At 41.3% G+C, this 22,469-nt stretch overlaps 1 protein-coding gene and 1 pseudogene across 15 annotated transcripts in view; both read left to right on the top strand.

Moving 5' to 3' along the window:
- APTX (aprataxin) overlaps nt 1–6,148 on the top strand; it is a 53,925-nt gene extending 47,777 nt beyond the window's left edge. For 7 of the 15 annotated variants that reach the window (XM_031654302.1, XM_031654305.1, XM_017949793.2 and 4 more), the window contains 2 exons: nt 3,856–3,959; nt 5,111–6,015. In XM_031654302.1, coding sequence (XP_031510162.1) covers nt 3,856–3,959; nt 5,111–5,265 — 259 coding nt within the window. In that variant the 3' untranslated portion in view covers nt 5,266–6,015. Of the gene's footprint in view, nt 1–135; nt 621–1,352; nt 1,455–3,855; nt 3,960–5,110 lie in introns of those variants that run through there. The other 8 variants (XR_002517539.2, XM_021927447.2, XM_021927448.2 and 5 more) reach the window with 8 other exon arrangements.
- Nucleotides 6,149–7,387: 1,239 nt separating this feature from the next.
- Nucleotides 7,388–7,581, top strand: LOC116270033 (annotated as a pseudogene).
- Nucleotides 7,582–22,469: the final 14,888 nt, after the last annotated feature.

The raw sequence follows: 22,469 nt of genomic DNA, 5'->3' as shown, positions 1-22,469 counted from the left end.
CTTTCTCAAGGCAGGTTATAGATACTAGAACCTTTCTTCCTCAAAGCCAACCAAAAAACCCAAAACATAACTCTAACCTTCTTTTCTGTGTAGACCTGGCTATAAAGAAATTCTCTGATCTACTTTGTTTGATAGTAGGTCATAAGACTGCCATTCGCATACCTGGGAAGAAGGAATGCTGCACAAAGAGGTTAAGAAGAATCTGGACAGACAGGCCTTGCTGGGTTTCCCCACTCAGTCTGTTCTCATTAAGTTGTATACCCTTTTGAAGGAATAATGGTTCTACAGAGGCTTTTCATTTTCAACAAACCCAAGTGTAAAAATGGATCGTTTTCCCTGTATCTTTGCATCTTCATTTGGAAGACTCCTGTGTCACATAAAACTTGGATTAAATAAATTTGTTATGCTTTTCAAAAAACAAAAAAAAGATGGATTTTGTAATTAGATTTAAAACTAGGCCAAGCAACTAGTTTTCCTATAAATTATATTTTTAAAGCAGCACACTTGGGTTAGTCCTTGTTTTTGACCCAACGCCCCTTCTTTAAATACCTTCTTATATTGGAGACCATATGATAATTGTATGGTATCTGTTTCAGTTTTTTTTTTTTTTTTTTTTTTTGAGACAGAGTCTCGCTCTGTCGCCCAGACTGGAGTTCAGTGGCACAGTCTTAGCTCCCTGAAACCTCTGCCTCCCAGGTTCAAGCTAGTCTCATGCCTCAGCTCTCTGAGTAGCTGGGATTACAGGCATGCGCCACCATGCCCAGCTAATTTTTGTATTTTTAGTAGAGATGGGGTTTTGTCATATTGGCCAGGCTGGTCTTGAACTCCTGGCCTCAAATGATCCACCTGCCTTGGCCCCCCCGCAAGTGCTAGGATTACAGGCGTGAGCCACTGCACCCAGCTTTCTTTCCCCGTTTTTATAAATGGATTTTTTTTTCTCATTTTTTGTTTTTGCTTTTGTTTTAAGAGATGGAAGTCTCACTCTGTCTCCCGGTCTGGAGTACAGTGTCAAGATGATAGCTCACTGCGGCCTTGAACTCCTAGGCTCCAGGTATCCTTTTGCCTCAGCCTCCCGAGTAGCTGGGGCTATGGGTGCGCCACCATGCCTGGCTAATTAAAACAATTTTTTAGAGATGAGGGTCTCACTGTGTTGCCCAGGCCAATGTTGAACTCCTGACCTCAAGTGATCCACCTGTCTCAGCCTCCTGAGTAGCTGGGATTATAGGTACAAGCCACATGCTTGGGTCATTTTTATAAATTGATATGAAACTTTTATCAATTAAAATTCTGGTAATTTATTTTTATCTCTTTCTTAAGTGAAAATGTACCTTGACTTTTTTTTTTTTTAACAGTTTGAAACATATGCAGTAGAAATTCTCTGTTAATACATAAATGGAAATTACATTTTTTTTCCATATTGGCATGTATCTACAAATATTAAAGGAAGAGAAAAGGTAATATGATTTTAGATTTAACAAATATGGTGTATATTCAAATAATACTTGACCAGCTTATCTAAATTGTACATAATATTTGAACTAGCGTATGAATTTGATTTTAATTATGTTCACAGGACTGGGATAATTAGATATTATTTTGCATCTGTAACTGTAATCATTTCTTGTAATTTCTTGTGCAAGTGTATTGTACTTAATAGATTTTACTTTTGGAAATATGACTGTTGAAATTAGCTTAGCTTTGTTTATTTACTGTTTGACTTTGTATTTTCATTTTGGAGAAGAACACTGTTTTAGTTTAGGAGACTTTTCAAGAGTGAAAGCTTCTGATGATTTTTTTCCCTCATGGGAAGAAATACTGGAAATAAAATGTTAGTATAATGCAGTTATTGTAAACAGCCTATGACTTGATTTTGATTTGGAAACCTATACTGACCAGGTATTAAGCTTAAGGATTGTATAAATCATTAAAGCTGTGGTCTTTTCATATGGAGGTTGATAGATAATTTTTTTGTCTTGAGCCTTATTTGGTGACTTTCTATTCATGTAATTCATCATGTGTGAATAAGGTTGTTGAACAAACTGAACACATGGGCTATAACAAGTAGTTTTTTTTTATTTTTTATTATTATACTCTTAAGTTCTAGGGTACATGTGCACAACATGCAGGTTTAATACATAGGTATACATGTGCCATGTTGGTTTGCTGCACCCATCAACTCATCATTTACATTAGGTATTTCTCCTAATGCTATCCCTCCCCGAGCCCCCCACCCCACCGACAGGCCCCGGTATGTGATGTTCCCCACCGTGTGTCCAAGTGATCTCATTGTTCAGTTCCCCCATATGAGTGAGAACATGCGGTGTTCTGATGGTTATAGCAAGTAGTTTTATAATACAGATCTTTCCATTACATTTTATTGTTTAAACAAAACAAAATTTGTTTTTCTGTTAGGAATAAGAAAAAAATGGTTTTTATATAGGTTCTTAGGGTACACTTGCAGTACACTTACCGGCCACTGCTGCAAAGTCTACGTTTTGTTGTGCTGAATCTGCATTCTATCAGATACCTATGGAAAGACCTCAGTATATGCTTTGCAGTCTGCTTTGCTCCCCTTTTCCAGTTTCCTGTTGCAAATCATTTTGATGTAATACAGAAAACAACATTTGAATATCTACATGAAGAATTGACCTACCAGTATCAGCCCACCTCTACTTTGTCAGTTCATAGTGAAATCTTTTATCATTCCAAAAATAAAGTGCATTTTCTTTTTTCTTTTTTTTTGAGACGGAGTGTAACTTTGTCACCCAGGTTGGAGTGCAACGGCACGATCTCAGCTCACTGCAACCTCCGCCTCCTAGGTTCAAGTGATTCTCCTGCCTCAGCCTCCTGAGTAGCTGGGATTACAGGTGCCTGCCGCCACGCCCAGTTAGTTTTTTGTATTTTTAGTAGTTAGTTTCACCATGTTGGTCAGGCTGGTCTTGAACTCCTGACCGCAAGCGATCTACCTGCCTCGGCCTCCCAAAGTGCTGGGATTACAGGCGTGAGCCATCGCACCTGGTCGCATTTTCAAAAGAATGAATTTAAGAATAATAAAATTAAAATAGGCCCACTTTTAAATTGTGGTCCACTTTAAAATTTGTGATTCAAATTTTTTGTTGTTAAAAATATATATATAAATCAGATAATAGCACTCTTTGGCTGAAAATCCTTCAAGAGCTTCCCAGTAGATTCAGAATAGAATGCAAACCCCTTGTTGGCCTTTAAGAGCCTTTATGACCTGGCTTCTGCCTCGTGTCTGCTGCTTGGCTGCAACAATTCAGGCCATACATTTGGGCCATATTACCTTTTTTCTGTTTCTTGGTTGCACTGAGCTTTTCCTCATCTCAGGGTCCCTGCTCTTGGCCTCCTCACTTTCTGAGACACTCTTCCCACAGACCTTGCTTGCCTGGCTGCTGTCTCAGTTCAAATCACTTCCTGGGAGATGCTTTCCCTGAACACTGTTAACTAAAGAGGCAGCTTCTACTCCCGGGCACTCTATCCCATTTTCCTTATTTTTTCTTGGCAATGTTAATTCTTTAAGTTTTTGTTGTTGTTTGCTTATTATTTGTCTTTCCTCATTAGCATACAATTTCTATAAGGACAGAGGCTTTTCCCATTTTGTTTCTTGCTAAAGTCTCAGTGCCTGTACCTAGTTATTGGCCATAGTACCTACTTATTGAGCGTTAAATATTCTTAAGTAAATGAATGAATCAATTGAATTAAATGGACATACTATCAATTCAATAGTATGAATATTCAAAGAGTATGAATACAATGTACTCATACTCTTTGTCCTTTTGATTAAGCCATAGTTGTTAAAGAGTTTAATGCTCAGTTTTTTTTTCTTTCAACTAGCCATGTACATCTTCATGTGATCAGCCAGGATTTTGATTCTCCTTGCCTTAAAAACAAAAAACATTGGAATTCTTTCAATACAGAATACTTCCTAGAATCACAAGGTAAACAGTGTTGCTTGGTTTTCACATTTGTTTCGTTTTCTGAGCTGTTCTTATATTTAATTTGGTTGTTTCCCTGAATAACAACCTGACCTCAAAAACCTATGTACAACTTTGTGTTCCCTACAAAGCGAGCCCTGTGCCAGGCGCGGTGGCTCAAGCCTGTAATCCCAGCACTTTGGGAGGCCGAGACGGGCGGATCACGAGGTCAGGAGATCGAGACCATCCTGGGTAACACGGTGAAAGACCATCCTGGCTAACACGAGACCATCCTGGCTAACACGTCTCTACTAAAAAATACAAAAAACTAGCCGGGCGAGGTGGTGGGCGCCTGTAGTCCCAGATACTCGGAAGGCTGAGGCAGGAGAATGGTGTAAACCCGGGAGGCGGAGCTTGCAGTGAGCTGAGATCCGGCCACTGCACTCCAGCCTGGGTGACAGAGCGAGACTTTGTCTCAAAAAAAAAAAAAAAAAAAAAAAGCAAGCCCCGTGAAAAGAAACTGGATTATTTGGATTGTAGTATTATTGCCACTTTGCTGTGAGTTGTCTTCTTGGGGGACCTAGAAAGCTATTATGTCAGGGTCAGTGTTTTATTGTGACAACAGGGGACTTAAAGGCTGCCGTGAGGATTAGTGGAGTTCATGGATAAGAAAACTGTGGACAATTCTTTGTCTCTTCTGCCATCAGTTGGGTATGAGCTTCAGGGCTGCTTCCAGTCAGGAGTGGTGAAATAGCAGGGGGAAGGCTGTGTATATGTAGAAGAAAGCATTTCCTGGTGTGTAATGCTTTCTTACACACCAGGAAATGCTTTCCTGATGTGTAAGAGCTTAAGCATTGCTGGGGTGTTCACAATGGCAGCTGGCATTTACCAAGGGCCAACTAGAGGTAAAGCACTGTGATGAGCTCTTGACAAAGTAATATGGATTGCCTGGAGTGTGTCCTGAAGGAGTGTATTATTTCAAAGGTCGATTGCTCCTATTTATAATCTGATTAAGCTCATTTTGCCTGAGGGAAGTCTAAACTAAACTTACTGAGCTTTAGAATACCTGGCCTGGCATACTGATTGGAGTCATGTTTTTTATTTTATTTTATTTTTGGTATCTCATATTGGTTTTCCAGAGTAGCTGGGATTTGACTTTTCTTCCTTGCCTGCAGCTGTGATCGAGATGGTACAAGAGGCTGGTAGAGTGACTATCCGAGATGGGATGCCTGAGCTCTTGAAGCTGCCCCTTCGTTGTCATGAGTGCCAGCAGCTGCTGCCTTCCATTCCTCAGCTGAAAGAACATCTCAGGAAGCACTGGACACAGTGATTCTGCAGGGCCTGAGCTGCTGCTGCGGTGTGGCCCACTGGAGCAAACTGCTGGCATCTATTCTGGGTTGCTTGTAAACTTCAACTCATTTCCTAAATGAAAACATGCAGCTTTTTCACAGAGTTTATTCTGTTATTGAGTGGCCACAATGTAGAGTCGCTCGAAGTAGTTCAGGATTAGGAATTGGGGTTTGTCATAGATATATTCTCTGGTGAGGGTGGCTGGGATATACCTGACTCACCATCTTCAGGACCCATGTCAGGTCTGACCATTGGGAGCAAAGCTATGTTCACACTGACCTAAGGGAGAATATGAAAGCAGTGGGCTGGTTATAAATTTATGTTTCTTAGATTTATCCTCCACCTCTGTAGGCATGGACACCCTTTAATCAGAGCACCTAGAGTGGCCTCTTGTTCATCCTAAAGATACTGATGGGTCTTGTTTTCTGTTAGTCTGTTATGTAATATTATTCTTTTCCCTTCCTTCATGGGGAGGCTTACTTTGTCCAGTCCTTCCATTCCCTTCTATCTTAGATTACCTAAATGTTCGCTTCTCAGGAATTCTGTCTCATCAGTTCTTCACTGTGAGCAAAGAGGCTAGATGAGGGTGTGGGGGGTTGGAGTTTTCTTCTAATATCAAGGGTTCCTGGCTGTGAGGAAACAGCCACATGTTCGTCATGATTCACCTGTGAAGTCGTTTTGGACCTGTTGTCTGAAAATAAAGTTAATTTGTTTGAGGCATCTCTCTTAAGTAGGTGGAAACTATTGAAGTTCAGCTGACAATCACAGCATAGGCTCTAATGCATGAAAAGGTGGTTGGTGAATGAAAAAGTTGCACAGAGCCACTACTTTATTTTTCCTTGAGAACAAATTTGGATAAAACAGTTGTATTCAGTTGTTTTTTGGGATAATATTAAACTAAAGGTGAAGGGAAAGCTAAAAAGTTGTTTTTGATCAAATTGTGGATATCTTTGGGGGTGGGACTTTTCACTCAAGTTGTGAGAAAAAAGTAAACACCCTTAACCAAAGCGTCTTCTGGAGAGAAAAAGCCACAGTCCATAGAGACATTTGACCTCAAAGTCTTTCGCAAACAAACAAGATGCCACAGTGGTTACTTAGCATGGATATAGTAAGAATTATATAATTAATGATCATAGCCGCTTACATTTGTCTAACTCCTATGTGTCCTGCATTATGCTAAACACTTTACTCAAATGATCTCATTGAATTCTCTCTGTACATAACTCTGTGAGGTTAGGTGCTATTGTTATGCCCCTTTAATGGATGAGGATCTCATATTCTATAATGGGTCCTGGGCACCATCCAAATTTGGTATTGATTCTGATGCCTCAACTCATTATTTTTCCGATCAGTTGAACAGTATAAATGCAAGACTAACAGCAGAAGCCATAGAACCCAGGGGCCTTGGACCTGTGCTGATCAAAAGCTTTCCGTGGCATTTCATTGATTTCCCTGAGATCAGCCAGTTCCTTTAGCCCTTTTTGTCCATCTCTCACTACCCAACGTCTTTCATCTCTTTTCTCTGCTCCTTCTGCACTCCAGGATTGTAATCCTTAACGTCATTAGTCCATCCATCCACAGTTCTTCTATCTGGCTTGATGCTGGACCTGTGGGCCTGCTCGATTGTCTGTTTCCTCTCCTGAGGTGGTTGTCTACATAAACTGTGGCTCCTGGAGGTTCTTCCCCAACCCAGCTGCAGAGGGCATGTGGCCTTTTCTTTGCAGTCATCAGGTAGCAGGCACAGAAACTTTTGAAAATTGGTTGGGCATGGTGGCTCACGCCTGTAATCCCAGCACTTTGGGAGGCCGAGGCGGGCGGATCACAAGGTCAGGAGATCGAGACCATCCTGGCTAACACAGTGAAACCCTGTCTCTACTAAAAATACAATAAAAAAAAAAAAAAAAAAATTAGCCAGGTGTGGTGGCAGACGCCTGTAGTCCCAGCTACTTGGGAGGCTGAGGCAGGAGAATGGTGTGAACCCAGGAGGCATAGCTTGCAGTGAGCTGAGATCGCACCACTGCACTCCAACCTGGGTGACTGAGTGAGACTCCATCTCTTTTTTTTTTTTTTTTTTGAGACGGAGTCTCACTCTGTCTCCCAGGCTGGAGTGTAGTGGCCGGATCTCAGCTCACTGCAAGCTCCGCCTCCCAGGTTCACGCCATTCTCCTGCCTCAGCCTCCCGAGTAGCTGGGACTACAGGCGCCCACCACCTCGCCCGGCTAGTTTTTTGTATTTTTTAGTAGAGACGGGGTTTCACCGTGTTAGCCAGGATGGTCTCGATCTCCTGACCTCGTGATCTGCCCGTCTCGGCCTCCCAAAGTGCTGGGATTACAGGCTTGAGCCACTGCGCCCGGCCTGAGACCCCATCTCAAAAAAAAAAAAAAAAAGAAAAAAAAAAGAAAAAATCATACGCGTATTAGTTAAGAACAGGCTCTGGATTCAGACCTGGGTCCCAATCCTAGCTTTGCTACTCAGAGCTGAGGGATCTTAGGCAAGTTACTTATTTTCTCTGAACTTCAGAATTCACATATGTAAATGGACATAACAGAGTTGAGTTATAAGGATTAAATAATCTATGTAAAGGGTTTAGCATAGTATCTGGCACGGAGAAGGACTCAATAAATGTTAACTGGAAGCCTCTGCTTTTATCTCATTGGAGGCTGGGAAGGAGGATTCACCTGATCCATGCCTCTCTGCATCTGAATCCTTACTGCTGCTGGAAACTTTATGAATACATACTCCATGTACTCCTTAGATCAGAATTACTAGTTTACCTTTTAAAAAATGTAAGCACTTGGGCTTTACCCAAGAATTACTGAATCACAATCCTGAGGGCCTAGGAATCTTCATTTTAAACCATTCAGGGTGAACTTTATTTTATTGAGGTTTCAGAACCACAATATAAATGAACCTTTGGCTTCAAAGCACCTTGCATTTCTGAAGCTTACGGATTTGGCTGTGTCCTGCCAGGACACAAATAACATTTTCTGGTTAGCTGCCTGGGCCTGTCATAGGTCTGCCTTCCCTCTGCTGTTTCAAGGTTATTTCAGAGTCCGGGGAGACCTCCGGCATTAGCTGAAGGGGAGTCCCTCATTACAGGGTTCTTCAGGAGTTTGGCAGAGCTCCTTTGGCCCCAGGCTCTTAGGAGCCAGGTCTGGAGATGACTTCCCCTCAGTGGCTCCCATTCCCTCTTCATGCCCAGAGATCAGTCCAGTGGCTTGATCTGGGACCTGTAATGAACACTGCCAGCCTTAGGCTCAGAGTGTATTTTTCCTTCTCTGGGTCTATCTGAGATACCCAGGTACAAATGGTCCTTGTAGGGACCAGATCATACTTCAGGTGGTCGTTAAGGATGTCTTCAGATTCAGGGACATTTTCTAGAGCCTGGCATCTGATAGTCACACAGACTGGACATGGCTGGATATCAGAGATTCAGGACTCATCTGTCATTGTTGGCCTGACTGTTTCCCTCTGCTTCCAACAACTCCAACTCGGAGGGAGACTTTCGCAGGACTCTGAAGATTCTACCACAGACTAATTTTTAAAAATGTGATGAAAGCTGTGAAACCTGCTCTTCAGCATTGTGAATATTTACACATTTTGTATGTGTTACCAGGGAGTTTATGGAGCCACTGAAGTGCTTCCATAGGGTCTATGGACCCTAGTTTAAGAATCTCAAGAGAAAAGATTCATCACCATGCATCTGGGATGTACAGGAGGGGTCTCAGGTCACTGTGGAGGACTAGGCGCCCACCACCATGCCTGGCTAAGTTTTGTATTTTTAATAGAGATTAAGTTTTACCATGTTGGCCAAGCTGGTCTCAAACTCCTGAGCTCAAGTGATCTTCCCACCTCGGCTTCTCAAAGTGCTGGGATTACAGGCATGAGCCATTGCGCCAGGCTTTTTCTTTTTTAAAAAAATATTTTACCAACCAAGAAAAAGCATTGTAGTTCTGGCACAAGTTGAAAGCTGACACAACCCACTGCTCCCACCCCCAACTTGTACTGTTTGACATTTATTGGAGAAAAAAACTATCATTTATTCACACTGAAGAATTAGTTAGTGGCCAAGGACCTTTTGTAGAATCTTCTCCAGAAACTGTAGGAGGTCCTCTTACAATGCTGATTGGAGTTGCCAGGGTCCAGAGGCACCTCCATGCCCTGGGTCACCAGACCACCAGCCTTTGTGGCTCTTTCCCCAGCTGCATTCTGGAGGTAGGTGGCTGGGCCCAGGGCAGAGGAGGGGGCATCTGGGGATGTCTGAAGAGCCAGTTGAGGAGCTGAATTCTTATCTACTATCGACAGTATTTCCACAATCACAGGCATTCCCTAGGTTACAAATACATTGCTCAGAGACTAGGAACTGGAAACTTGCTTTCGAGAACCCGTAAAGTGGAAGATGTTCATGTCAAAGCAAGAGGGTCAACAGGTCAAATACTAAAATGTGGTCCTTCCAGCTGGCCAAGCATTAGGAAAGAGACCCAAGATGTGGGAGGGAGGCCCCAGTAGGTATCTGAATCCCCCACATCCCTGCAGTAGCTCAAAGCCTCTATGTCCCCTTTATGTGAATGAGAAAAGGCACCCCCTGCAAGCAGAAGCTTTTAGCTCACACTCACTTGAGACTGAGGGCCATATAGGGTGCAACTATACAATCTTACCGTGTGGGGTCCCTGTTTCTCATGAGGTTCTCTAGGAAAGGTAGGTTTTTTGGTTCTCCATCATGTGTCCAATGAGATTAGAAGAGTGTGGAACAAAACAGGCTTCCAATAAAATTTCATTGAGTGAATGACACCTGTATGAATACACTTGGAATGGATGTAGAAAACACAACTTTTTCTGTGACATCTGAATTTGATTCGCAAGCATGTTGTTCAGTGAGTCTGCATCTTTGCCCTTAGAAACAGTTTTTATTTTATTTTTATTTTTTTAAAAGTCCCTTCTTTTCACAGGTGTTGATCTTTAATTTTTAAAATTTAAACATTTTTTCTTGCCTTCTTCATTTTTCCTTCATAGGACTTTGGAAACATTCTGATAAACATCTTGCTGCCATTGTTTATGGGAAAAAAGTATATCTTACAGGTTAGAATTAGTGGAACATAAGCATGTTAATATTTTTCCACAGAATGTTCCAAATCTTTGCTAACAAAGCAAGTGATTAGGGATTGGAGTTTTCCGTATCTTTTCTACGAATGGTCTATTTTCGGGGCTTATCCATGTGTGACCACCAGATGGCAGCATTTGAACAACAAATTTTTAATTGTCTTTTACAAGACAAAGCTGTTTTTGAAGCCCTTTTATATATCTTATGTTTCAGAACCAATGCTTCAAAACAATATAAGGGGCTTTTAAAATAAGACCGATGTGTGTGTAACGTATCTCCTAATTAAGATAGAAGTTTGAGGGAAAACCAGTGTGTGGGTCAAAATACAAAACATACACGATTGATTGGGAGGCTGTTTGGCTGAGAGGTGAAATGGACTCTAAAGTTGGCTGGAAGCTGGGTGCGGTGGCTCATGCCTATAATAATCGGGAGGCTGAGGCTGGTGGATCATTTGAGGTCAGGAGTTCGAGAACAGCCTAGCCCCTCCTAGCCAACATGGCAAAACCCTGTCTCCACCAAAAATACAAAAATTAGCCAAAAATTAGCCAGGTGTGGTGGCATGCACCTGTAATCCCAGCCACTTGGGAGGCTAAGGCACAAGAATTGCTTCAACCTAGGAGACAGAGGTTAGTTACTGTGAGCTGAGATTGCACCGTTACACTCCAGCCTGGGTGACAGAGCAAGACTCTACAAACAAACCCCCAAAAACATTCTATTTAAAAAAAAAATAAGTTGGCTAGAGCCAAGGTTGAAGCCTGATTCTGGCACTCATGAAGTGGACCTTGGGGCATGTCAAATGCATGGTAGGCATTTAAAATATGCTGGCAAATTTTCTTAATTTGACCCCAAGTTAGTGAGTGTTGTTCTCGTCGCAAGAATACCTGGGAGTAGCACTGGAAGCAGACACGTGTTTTGGGCATATTCTTCAAAAATGGCATCATTTTTATGTCGACAATTGCTAAGTCGCTGGGGGTCAGATATTAGAGGAAGCACTGTCAAAGCAGGATGGTTAATATACAGAGAAGGTAAAGGGCTGTGTTTGCATTTTCCATGGGCCAGCTTCCCAGCAAACCTCCTTTTGATAGAAGAACCGAGCCTCATCTGTCTTCCAGCTCTTCCAAGCCTTGTGTCTTTTAAGCAGGCAGAATAAAAGTTCCAATGCCAAATAGTACCAGAATATTAAAATCGAAAAGGACTTTATATACCAGGGGTCTTGACGTTTTGAGGGAGTCATAGATCCAGAATTTGGTGAAGACGATAGCCCCTTTCCTATATGTTTTGAATGTAATTTCAAGGGAAGCACCCCCAAGATCAATAATCCTTGGATTTCCTAGGGCACATCTTCTCAGCTGGGGTGTGTGTGTGTGTGTGTGTGTGTGTGTGTGTGTCCCCTAGACTCTAATTATTTTGAACCAACTGGCAGTCCTTTTTTCCAAACTACACACAGAAAGTCACTCTGCTACCACTAGGCATCTAATCTCTCCGGTGCTTTGGGGCAAAGTTTAATCTCTTGCCTGGAGAATCTGTGAGAACTCTTGATTCTAGTAGCCTCTGATGTTCCACTGAGGGATTTGAAACATAGAAGTGATTGTTATAACATCAGCAACCAACTTATGTCCTAATTAAACATCAAGAGTGCTTGCATTCCCAACTTCATGCTGAGAGAGAATATACTAAAACGTTAATTAGCGGTCCTCTCTTGGTGGTAAGAATGTGGGTAATTTAAATTGTGTTATATTGTTGTGCATGCTTCTAAACTAGCTACAGTGAATACATATTTGGGAGTGTGAAAAAAGCCTCAAATTTTATTTTTAAAAAGTGATAGGTCACAAAGGAATGTAATCAACATTCAATTATTTATATTAATAGCTGATAAAACAAAAAGTGGCTAATAATTTATTTTACAAATAATGCTAGTTCCATTCGAGTGTTCTGTGGCCCTCCAGAGACAGGCATCCTACAAGGCCAAATTTGCTTGAGTCTGAGAATGACACACATGAAGATAATTCTTCTGATCTGATGGATCTGATATTCCTAACACTAGATCTAGAAAAATAGTGGCTTTTTCTCTGTTTGGCCCTAACCTCGATGTCTGCGAGACACCAACTACATTTTAGTTATTCAAGATTGCCATCCATAGCAACTTTCTGTTTGTACTTACAAATACCTTTCACCATCCATTGAGATCCCATGATTTCTCTTGTAAGTTATGTTGATATGAAATGTTATGTTAGGTTTCCAAATACTGAACCACCTTGAATTCTGGGGGTGAATCCTCTTGGTTCCCTAGGGCTTCTCTTTCAGTGTTGACTTTGACTCTGAAACATTTATGATGGGATGGGTTTGGGGAATAAGATTTATAGATTGATTTATGTATTTGGCCTTGTCCCCAGATTTTGACAAAAGTATCAGGAAAAGGGGAAGAAAAGATGGAAAGTGAGAAGAATGGTTAGAATTTTGGCTTATTGGATCTGTTCCCAGAATATCCTTTGTGTTAGAGAAATCAAGTAATGGGAGAAGTGGAAAGAAAACAAAAAAGTTACTGAAGCTAAACCAAGCTACATAGTGAAGAGAGAAGGGGGAGAAGGACTAAAAAATATATGTGAGGTGAATATTTGGGGCAGACTTTGAGGCACCTGGGAAGTGGGAGCTTTGGAGTGCTCTGAGAGATTTGGGGAAAAGAAAGGGATTTGAGGAAGGGTTGGTCTCTCTGGGTATAAACAAGTCCCTTTTAATATATTTTGAGGGATGCAAGCAAAGATTATATACTTGATTAATTTTTTTTTTCTCTTTTTGGTAGAGACAGGGTCTTACCATGTTGCCCAGGCTGGTCTTGAGCTCCTGGCCTCAACGGATCCTCCCATCAGCCTTCCAAAGTGTTGGGATTATAGGCATGAGCCACTGCACCTGGCCTTTTTTGGCCAAATTTTGACTTCTGTTGTTCCTATTCCAATTTCTCATTTCTTACATTTTGTGTTTCTTCTTTTTTTCTTGATTATATTTGCTAGATGTTTGCTTATAGGATGCTATTTTTTAGAAAAGTAGTTCTTTATAACTCTTATTTTTCCCTTTCTTTTCTTTTGCTTTAAAAAAAAAAAAAACTTTTGAGTCAAATACAAAGTTCATATACTTCAATATTAAGAATTTTCTTTTGGCTGGGTATGGTGACTTACACCTGAAATCCCAGCACTTTGGGAGGCTGAAGCAGGCAGATTGCTTGAGTCCAGTAGTTCAGGATCAGCCTGGGAAACATGGTGAGACTCTGTCTCTAAAAAAAAGTTAAAAAATTAGCTGGGTGTGGTGGCACACACCTGTAGTCCCAGCTACTCGGGAGGCTGAGGTGAGGATTGCTTGAGTCTGGAAGGTCAAGGCTGCAGTGAGCTGTGGTCATGTGACTGCACTCCAGCTTGGGTGACAAGCTGGAGTCTCTTTTGGGTCTCGAAAAAAAAAAAAACAAATTTTGTTTTTATGATGAATTAAATTTTTAAAAATAATGAAAATATTTATCTCTAGTTTCAGGACCTGAACCATCAGGTTTTCTTGTTTCCATCAGAGAAGTCACATGTCAGGATGCTAAAGTGTTTGACCGTAGGATAAGGCTTTGTTCCTCATATATTTCACAATTTTTTTTTCTCTTTTCTGTTTTTGAGATGGGTTCTAACTCCATCACCGAGGCTGGAGTGCAGTGGCATGATTATAAGTCACTGCAGCCTTGAACTCCTGGGTTCAAGTGATCCTCCCACCTTAGCCCACAAATATTGTTTCTTCCTATTTTCTTATACATGAGTAGCCCCTACTACAAAAACACAGGATCTGCCGTTAGTCTTTTATATTCAGCATGATTTTACAGATCACTATTATCTTTTCCAGACAGGAATTTGCATTTCAATTCTTTTTGTACAACAAAAAGCGTTGTCCTCAGTTGAAGGATTTTTAATTTTAATGAAGTCCAATTTTTAAATTTTGTCTTTTATAAATTGTGTTTTGGTGTTGTAAAGTCATTGCTAAACCCAAGGTCACCTAGATTTTCTCCTATATTATCTTCTAGGTGTTTTATACTTATATGTTTTATATTTATGTCTGTGATCCATTATGTCTATGAGTTAATTTTTGTGAAAGGGGTAAGATCATTATTTAGATTCATTTCAGTGAATGTCCAGTTGAAGCATTTTTAATCGTTACCAGATGGCGAAATTTTTTTTTTTTTTAGTGAGAAAAGACATTTATTTTCTTATGTAAAACATATATTGTATATAACAGTAATGACATAAACTGATTTATAAAGAAGGCAAAAATAAATAATATTCAGAAAAAGCTGATAGCAGTAGAAATTTAAAAGTTGAAAACTTTTTTTTTTTAATTGAAAACAATTTTTTTTTCAAAAAATTGAAATGAATTCTTGCTCTCGTCCCCCAGGCTGGAGTGTGATGGCACGATCTTGGCTAACTGCAACCTCCATCTCACGGGTTCAAATGATTAGTGATTCTCCTGCCTGGGCCCCACAAGTAGCTGGGATTACGGGAGCCTGTCACCACGCCTGGCTAATTTTCATATTTTTATATATATATGTATATATATATATACACACACCTGTTTTTTAAAATTATACTTTTTAAGTTCTAGGGTACATGTGCACATCATTCAGGTTTGTTACATGGGTATACATGTGCCATGTTGGTTTGCTGCACCCATTAATTCATCATTTACATTAGGTATTTCTCCTAATGCTATCCCTCCCCCAGCCCCCCACCCCGCAACAGGCCCCGGTGTGTGATGTTCCCTGCCCTGTGTCCAAGTGTTCTCATTGTTCAGTTCCCACCCATGAGTGAGAACATGCGGTGTTTGGTTTTCTGTTCCTGTGATAGTTTGCTGAGAATGATGGTTTCCAGCTTCATCCATGTCCCTACAAAGGACATGAACTCATCCTTTTTTATGGCTGCATAGTATTCCATGGTGTGTATGTGCCACATTTTCTTAATCCAGTCTGTCATTGATGGACATTTGGGTTGGTTCCAAGTCTTTGCTATTGTGGATAGTGCCACAATAAACATATGTGTGCATGTGTATAGTAGCATGATTTATAATCCTTTGGGTATATACCCAGTAATGGGATCTCTGGGTCAAATGGTATTTCTATTTCTAGATCCTTGAGGAATTGCCACACTATCTTCCACAATGGTTGAACTAGTTTACACTCCCACCAACAGTGTAAAAGCATTCCTATTTCTCCACATCCTCTCTAGCATCTGTTGTTTCCTGACTTTTTAATGATTGCCATTCTAACTGGTGTGAGATGATATCTCAATGTGGTTTTGATTTGCATTTCTCTGATGACCAGTGATGATGAGCCTTTTTTCATGTGTCTGTTGGCTGCATAAATGTTTTCTTTTGAGAAGTGTCTGTTCATATCCTTTGCCCACTTTTTGATGGTGTTGTTTTTTTCTTGTAAATTTGTTTAAGTTCTTTGTAGATTCTGGATATTAGCCCTTTGACAGATGGGTAGATTGCAAAAATTTTCTCCCATTCTGTAGGTTGCCTGTTCACTCTGATGGTAGTTTCTTTTGCTGTGCAGAAGCTCCTTAGTTTAATTAGATCCCATCTGTCTATCTTGGCTTTTGTTGCCATTGCTTTTGGTGTTTGGTCATGAAGTCCTTGCTCATGCCTATGTCCTGAATGGTATTGTCTAGGTTTTCTTCTAGGGTTTTTATGGTTTTAGGTCTGATATTTAAGTCTTTAACCCATCTTGAGTTAATTTTTGTATAAGGTGTAAGGAAGGGATCCAGTTTCAGCTTTCTACATATGGCTAACCAGTTTTCCCAGCACCATTTATTAAATAGGGAATCCTTTCCCCATTTCTTGTTTTTGTCAGGTTTGTCAAAGATCAGATAGTTGTAGATGTGTGGTATTATTTCTGAGGGCTCTGTTCTGTTCCATTCATGTATATCTCTGCTTTGGTCCCAGTACCATGCTGTTTTGGTTACTGTAGCCTTGCAGTATAGTTTGAAGTCAGGCAGCGTGATGCCTCCAGCTTTGTTCTTTTGGCTTAGGATTGTCTTGGTAATGCAGGGTTTTTTTTGGTTCCATATGAACTTTAAAGTAGTTTTTTCCAATTCTGTGAAGAAAGTCATTGGTAGCTTAATGGGGATGGCATTGAATCTATAAATTACCTTGGGCAGTATGGCCATTTTCACGATATTGATTCTTCCTATCCATGAGCATGGAATGTTCTTCCATTTGTTTTGGTCCTCCTTTATTTCATTGAGCGGTGGTTTGTAGTTCTCCTTGAAGAGGTCCTTCACATCCCTTGTAAGTTGGATTCCTAGGTGTTTTATTCTCTTTGTAGCATTTGTGAATGGGAGTTCACTCATGACTTGGTTCTCTATTTGTCTGTTATTGGTGTATAGGAATGCCTGTGATTTTTGCACATTGATTTTGTATCCTGAGACTTTGCTGAAGTTGCTTATCAGCTTAAGGAGATTTTGGGCTGAGACAATGGGGTTTTCTAAATATACAATCATGTCATCTGCAAACAGGGACAATTTGACTTCCTCTTTTCCTAATTGAATACCTTTATTTCTTTCTCTTGCCTGATTGCCCTGGCCAGAAGTTCCAACACTATGTTGACTAGGAGTGGTGAGAGAGGGCATCCCTGCCTTGTGCCAGTTTTCAAAGGGAATGCTTCCAGTTTTTGCTCATTCAGTATGATATTGGCTGTGGGTTTGTCATAAATAGCTCTTATTATTTTGAGATACATTCCATCAATACCTAGTTTATTGAGAGTTTTTAACATTGAAGGGCTGTTGAATTTTGTAGAAGGCCTTTTCTGTATCTATTGAGATAATCATGTGGTTTTTGTCGTTGGTTCTGTTTATATGCTGGATTATGTTTATTGATTTGCATATGTTGAACCAGCCTTGCATACCAGGGATGAAGCCCACTTGATCATGGTGGATAAACTTTTTGATGTGCTGCTGGATAAAATTAAGTTTGCCAGTATTTTATTGAGGATTTTTGCATCAATGTTCATCAGGGATATTGGTCTAAAATTCTCTTTTTTTGTTGTGTCTCTGCCAGGCTTTGGTATCAGGATGATGCTGGCCCCATAAAATGAGTTAGGGAGGATTTCCTCTTTTTCTATTGACTGGAATAGTTTCAGAAGGAATGGTACGAGCTCCTCTTTGTACTTCTGGTAGAATTCGGCTATGAATCCTTATGTTCCTGGACTTTTTTTGGTTGGTAGGCTATTGATTATTGCCTCAATTTCAGAGCGTGTTATTGGTCTATTCAGAGATTCCACTTCTTCCTGGTTTAGTTTTAGAAGTGTATATGTGTCCAGGAATGTATCCATTTCTTCTAGATTTTCTAGCTTATTTGCATAGAGGTGTTTATAATATTCTCTAACTGTAGTTTGTACTTCTGTGGGATCGGTGGTGATGTCCCCTTTATCATTTTTTATTGTGTCTATTTGATTCTTCTCTCTTTTCTTTTTTATTAGTCTTGCTAGCAGTCTATCAGTTTTGTTGATCTTTTCAAAAAACCAGCTCCTGGATTCATTGATTTTTTTTTTGAAGGGTTTTTTCTGTCTCTGTCTCCTTCAATTCTGCTCTTAGTTATTTCTTGCCTTCTGCTAGCTCTTGAATGCGTTTGCTCTTGCTTCTGTAGTTCTTTTAATTGCGATGTTAGGGTGTTGATTTTAGATCTTTTCTACTTTCTCTTGTGGGCTATAAATTTCCATGTACACACTGCTTTAAATGTGTCCCAGAGATTCTGGTATGTTGTGTCTTTGTTCTCATTGGTTTCAAAGAACATCTTTATTTCTGCCTTAATTTCATTATTTACCCAGTAGTCATTCAGGAACAGGTTGTTCAGTTTCCATGTAGTTGTGCGGTTTTGAGTGAGTTTCTTAATCCTCAGTTCTAATTTGATTGCACTGTGGTCTGAAAGACAGGTTGTTGTGATTTCTGTTCTTTTACATTTGCTGAGGAGTGTTTTACTTCCAACTATGTAGTCAATTTTGAAATAAGTGTGATGTGGTGCTGAGAAGAATGTATATTCTGTTGATTTGGGTTGGAGAGTTCTGTAGATGTCTGTTATGTCTGCTTGATGCAGAGCTGAGTTCAAGTCCTGGATATCCTTGTTAACCTTCTGTCTTGTTGATCTAATGTTGACAGTGGGGTGTTAAAGTCTCCCATTATTATTGTGTGGGAGCCTAAGTCTCTTTGTAGGTCTCTAAGGACTTGCTTTATGAATCTGGGTACTCCTGTATTGGGTGCATATATATTTAGGATAGTTAGCTCTTCTTGTTGAATTGATCCCTTTACCATTATGTAATGACCTTTTTTTTTGGTCACTTTTGACCTTTGTTTAAAGTCTGTTTTATCAGAGACTGGGATTGCAACTCCTGCTTTTTTTTTTTCCATTTGCTTAGTAGATCTTCCTTCATGCCTTTATTTTGAGCCTATGTATGTCTCTGCATGTGAGATGGGTCTCCTGAGTACAGCACGCTGATGGGTCTTGACTCTTTATCCAATTTGCCAGTCTGTGTCTTTTAATTGGGGCATTTAGCCTATTTACATTTAAGGTTAATGTTGTTATGTGTGAATTTGATCCTGTCATTATGATGTTAGCTGGTTATTTTGCCCATTAGTTGATGCAGTTTCTTCCTAGCATTGATGTTCTTTACAATTTGGCATGTTTTTGCAGTGGCCAGTACCAGTTGTTTCTTTCCATGTTTAGTGCTTCCTTCAGGAGCTCTTGTAAGGGAAGCCTGGTGGTGACAAAAATCTCTCAGCATTTGCTTGTCTGTAAGGGATATTATTTCTCCTTCACTTATGAAGCTTAGTTTGGCTGGATATGAAGTTCTGGGTTGAAAATCCTTTTCTTTAAGAATGTTATGAATATTAGCCCCCACTCTCTTCTGGCTTGTAGAGTTTCTGCCAAGAGATCTTCTGTTAGTCCGATGGGCGTCCCTTTGTGGGTAACCTGACCTTTCTCTCTGGCTGCCCTTAACATTTTTTCCTTCATTTCAACTTAGTGAATCTATAATTATGTGTCTTGGGGTTGCTCGTCTCGAGGAGTATCTTTGTGGTGTTCTCTGTATTTCCTGAATTTGAGTGTCGGCCTGCCTTGCTAGGTTGGGGAAGTTCTCCTGGATAATATGCTGCAGAATGTTTTCCAACTTGGTTCCATTCTCCCCGTCACTTTCAGGTACACCAATCAATCGTAAATTTGGTCTTTTCACATAGTCCCATATTTCTTGGAGGCTTTGTTGGTTTCTTTTTACTCTTTTTTTCTCTAAACTTCGCTTCTTGCTTCATTTCATTCATTTGATCTTCAATCACTGATTCCCTTTCTTCCACTTGATTGAATTGGCTACTGAAGCTTGTGCATGCGTCACGTAGTTCTCGTGTCATGGTTTTCAGCTCCATCAGGTCATTTTAGGTCTTCTCTACACTGTTTATTCTAGTTAGCCATTTGTCTAATCTTTTTTCAAGGTTTTTAGCTTTGTTGCAATGGGTTCAAACATCCTCCTTTAGGTTGGAGAGGGTTGTTATTACTGACTTTCTAAAGCCTACTTCTGTCAACTTGTGAAAGTCATTCTCCGTACAGCTTTGTTCCATTGCTGGTGAGGAGCTGCAATCCTTTGGATGAGAAGAGGCACTCTCGTTTTTAGAATTTTCAGCTTTTCTTCTCTGGGTTCTCCCCATCTTTGTGGTTTTATCTACCTTTGGTCTTTGATGTTGGTGACCTACAGATGGGGTTTTGGTGTGGCTGTCCTTTTTGTTGATGTTGATGCTCTTCCTTTCTGTTTGTTAGTTTTCCTTCTGACAGTCAGGTCCCTTAGCTGCAGGTCTGTTGGAGTTTGCTGGAGGTCCACTCCAGACCCTGTTTGCCTGGGTATCACCAGCAGAGGCTGCAGAACAGCAAATATTGCAGAACAGCAAATACTGCTGCAAAGCTTTGTTCCAGAGGGACACCCGCCTGTATGAAGTGTCAGTCAGCCCCTACTGGGAGGTGTCTCCCAGTTGGGCTACACGGGGGTCAGGGACCCACTTGAGGAGGCAGTCTGTCCGTTCTCAGAGCTCAAACGCTGTGCTAGGAGAACCACTGCTCTCTTCAGAGCTGTCAGACAGGGACATTTAAGTCTGCAGAAGTTTCTGCTGCCTTTTGTTCAGCTATGCCCTGCCCCCAGAGGTGGGACAACAGAGGCAGCAGGCCTTGCTGAACTGCAGCGGGCTCCACACAGTTTGAGCTTCCCCAGCTGCTTTGTTTACCTACTCAAGCCTCAGCAATGGCAGATGGCCTTCTCCCTGCCAGGCTGCTGCCTTGCAGGTCTATCTCAGACTGCTGTGCTAGCAGTGAGCAAGGCTCCATAGGTGTGGGACCCGCTGAGCCAGGTGTGGGATATAATCTCCTCAGGTGCCATTTGCTAAGACTGTTTGAAAAGCGCAGTATTTAGGTGGGAGTGTCCCGTTTTTCCAGGCACCGTCTGTCATAGCTTCACTTGGCTAGGAAAGGGACATTCCCTGACCCCTTGGGCTTCCTGGGTGAGGCGATGCCCTGCCCTGCTTTGGCTCACCCTCCGTGGGCTGCACCCACTGTCCAACCAGTCCCAGTGAGATGAACCAGGTACCTCAGTTGGAAATGCAGAAATCACCTGTCTTCTGCATTGATCACACTGGGAGCTGCAGACTGGAGCTGTTCGTATTTGGCCATCTTGGAACGAAGCGGAAATTTTAAAATAGAAAGTATTTCCTCCTCTCCCAATGTCCCACTAACTTAATAATGAGAATTTGTGATTACAATAATTTTAGGAGAAAAGAATACAGTTGCTAGCACAAAGCCATGCGAATTAGGGAGACTGGAGTGTGAGACCTCCTGACTCCTCCAACTGTTTTTCTTCCACTGACAGCTGGCAGCAGGGTGGGGTTACAGGAGTCTCTGCCTTCTCTGGGCTGGATGTGTCAAACCTTTCTAACTCCAAGGAAACCATCAGCAGAGGCCCCCTATCTCCTGCCTGTGTCTGTCTGCCGGTATGCAGATGCCATGGGATAGGAGCAGTGCTCAAAGAACTGTGCATTTGCTTTGGTATCTTAATCCCAAGTCCACTTTAAGATTTGGGGAAAATGAGCAACCTCCAGCGTTAAGTGTGAAAAGTCAATTCCTTGTGGAAGGCATGATTGAATTGTCACAATTGAAGAACTTGTCACAGTGTGTGATCTGCCCAGAAGCATTCTCCAAAACACCAAAAATTCTCCAGGAATGTTTTCATCTTTTTGCAATTCCAGTTTGCATTTCCAGGAGCCAGGCTGACCTGCGTGCACAGGGTTCTGTAAAGGCAGTTTGTTTTTTCAGTTAAAGGTGGTGGGAGGAACACTGGAGTGGTGTCCACTGTTGAGAAGGAGATGGGAACTCATTCCTGAAAGGAAGATGGGTGTAGAGAGCATTAGGCTGCCCAGGCATGTGGGCAAGCAGTGAGAACAGGAGTCTTTGGGGACAAAAGTAAGTCCTGTGCTAGATTTGCTAAGAGAAATATCAACTGATCTCTTTAAAATGAGATCCCTCCCACCCCTTGGGGCCTGGAAAATGTGGTCTGCTGGGTATGGAGACACCAAATAAACAGTACTGAGGCTCCTGTGTGTCAGTCACCACGCCTGGCAAATGCCAAAGTGTCTCACTTTGCTGGAGGAATTTACAACTCAAGGTGTTTGTGTCACAGGCCAAGACGGGAGTGGAGGATCTGGCCATCAGAGGATAGAATGCTTCCCATATGCCAAGGCGCTTCCGCTTGTATTCACGCACAGCATTTTCCTGAAACTGGTTGCTGAGCCTGGAATTTCTGTTAATGTTCTAAGGCAAAATGCGAATTACCAAGCTGAGCTGAGGGCTGGGGTTATGCTATCTTCCTTTAGTCCCTTTCATAAAAGCTCCTGTGCCGTCCAGCTGCCTCTCTTTCCAGAAGGTGGTGGTCCAGTTTTAATTATGTTAACAGAGGGAGTATAACTAAAAAACGACTTACTTCATCAAAATCTGTTCCACTACCGAGAGCACAGACACCAGCAGGTGTGGCTGTTTGAATCCTC

Source organism: Papio anubis, chromosome 13 (assembly GCF_008728515.1).
Source record: "Papio anubis isolate 15944 chromosome 13, Panubis1.0, whole genome shotgun sequence".
Lineage (NCBI taxonomy): Eukaryota > Metazoa > Chordata > Mammalia > Primates > Cercopithecidae > Papio > Papio anubis.
This window is presented reverse-complemented; position numbering and strand designations above follow the sequence as displayed.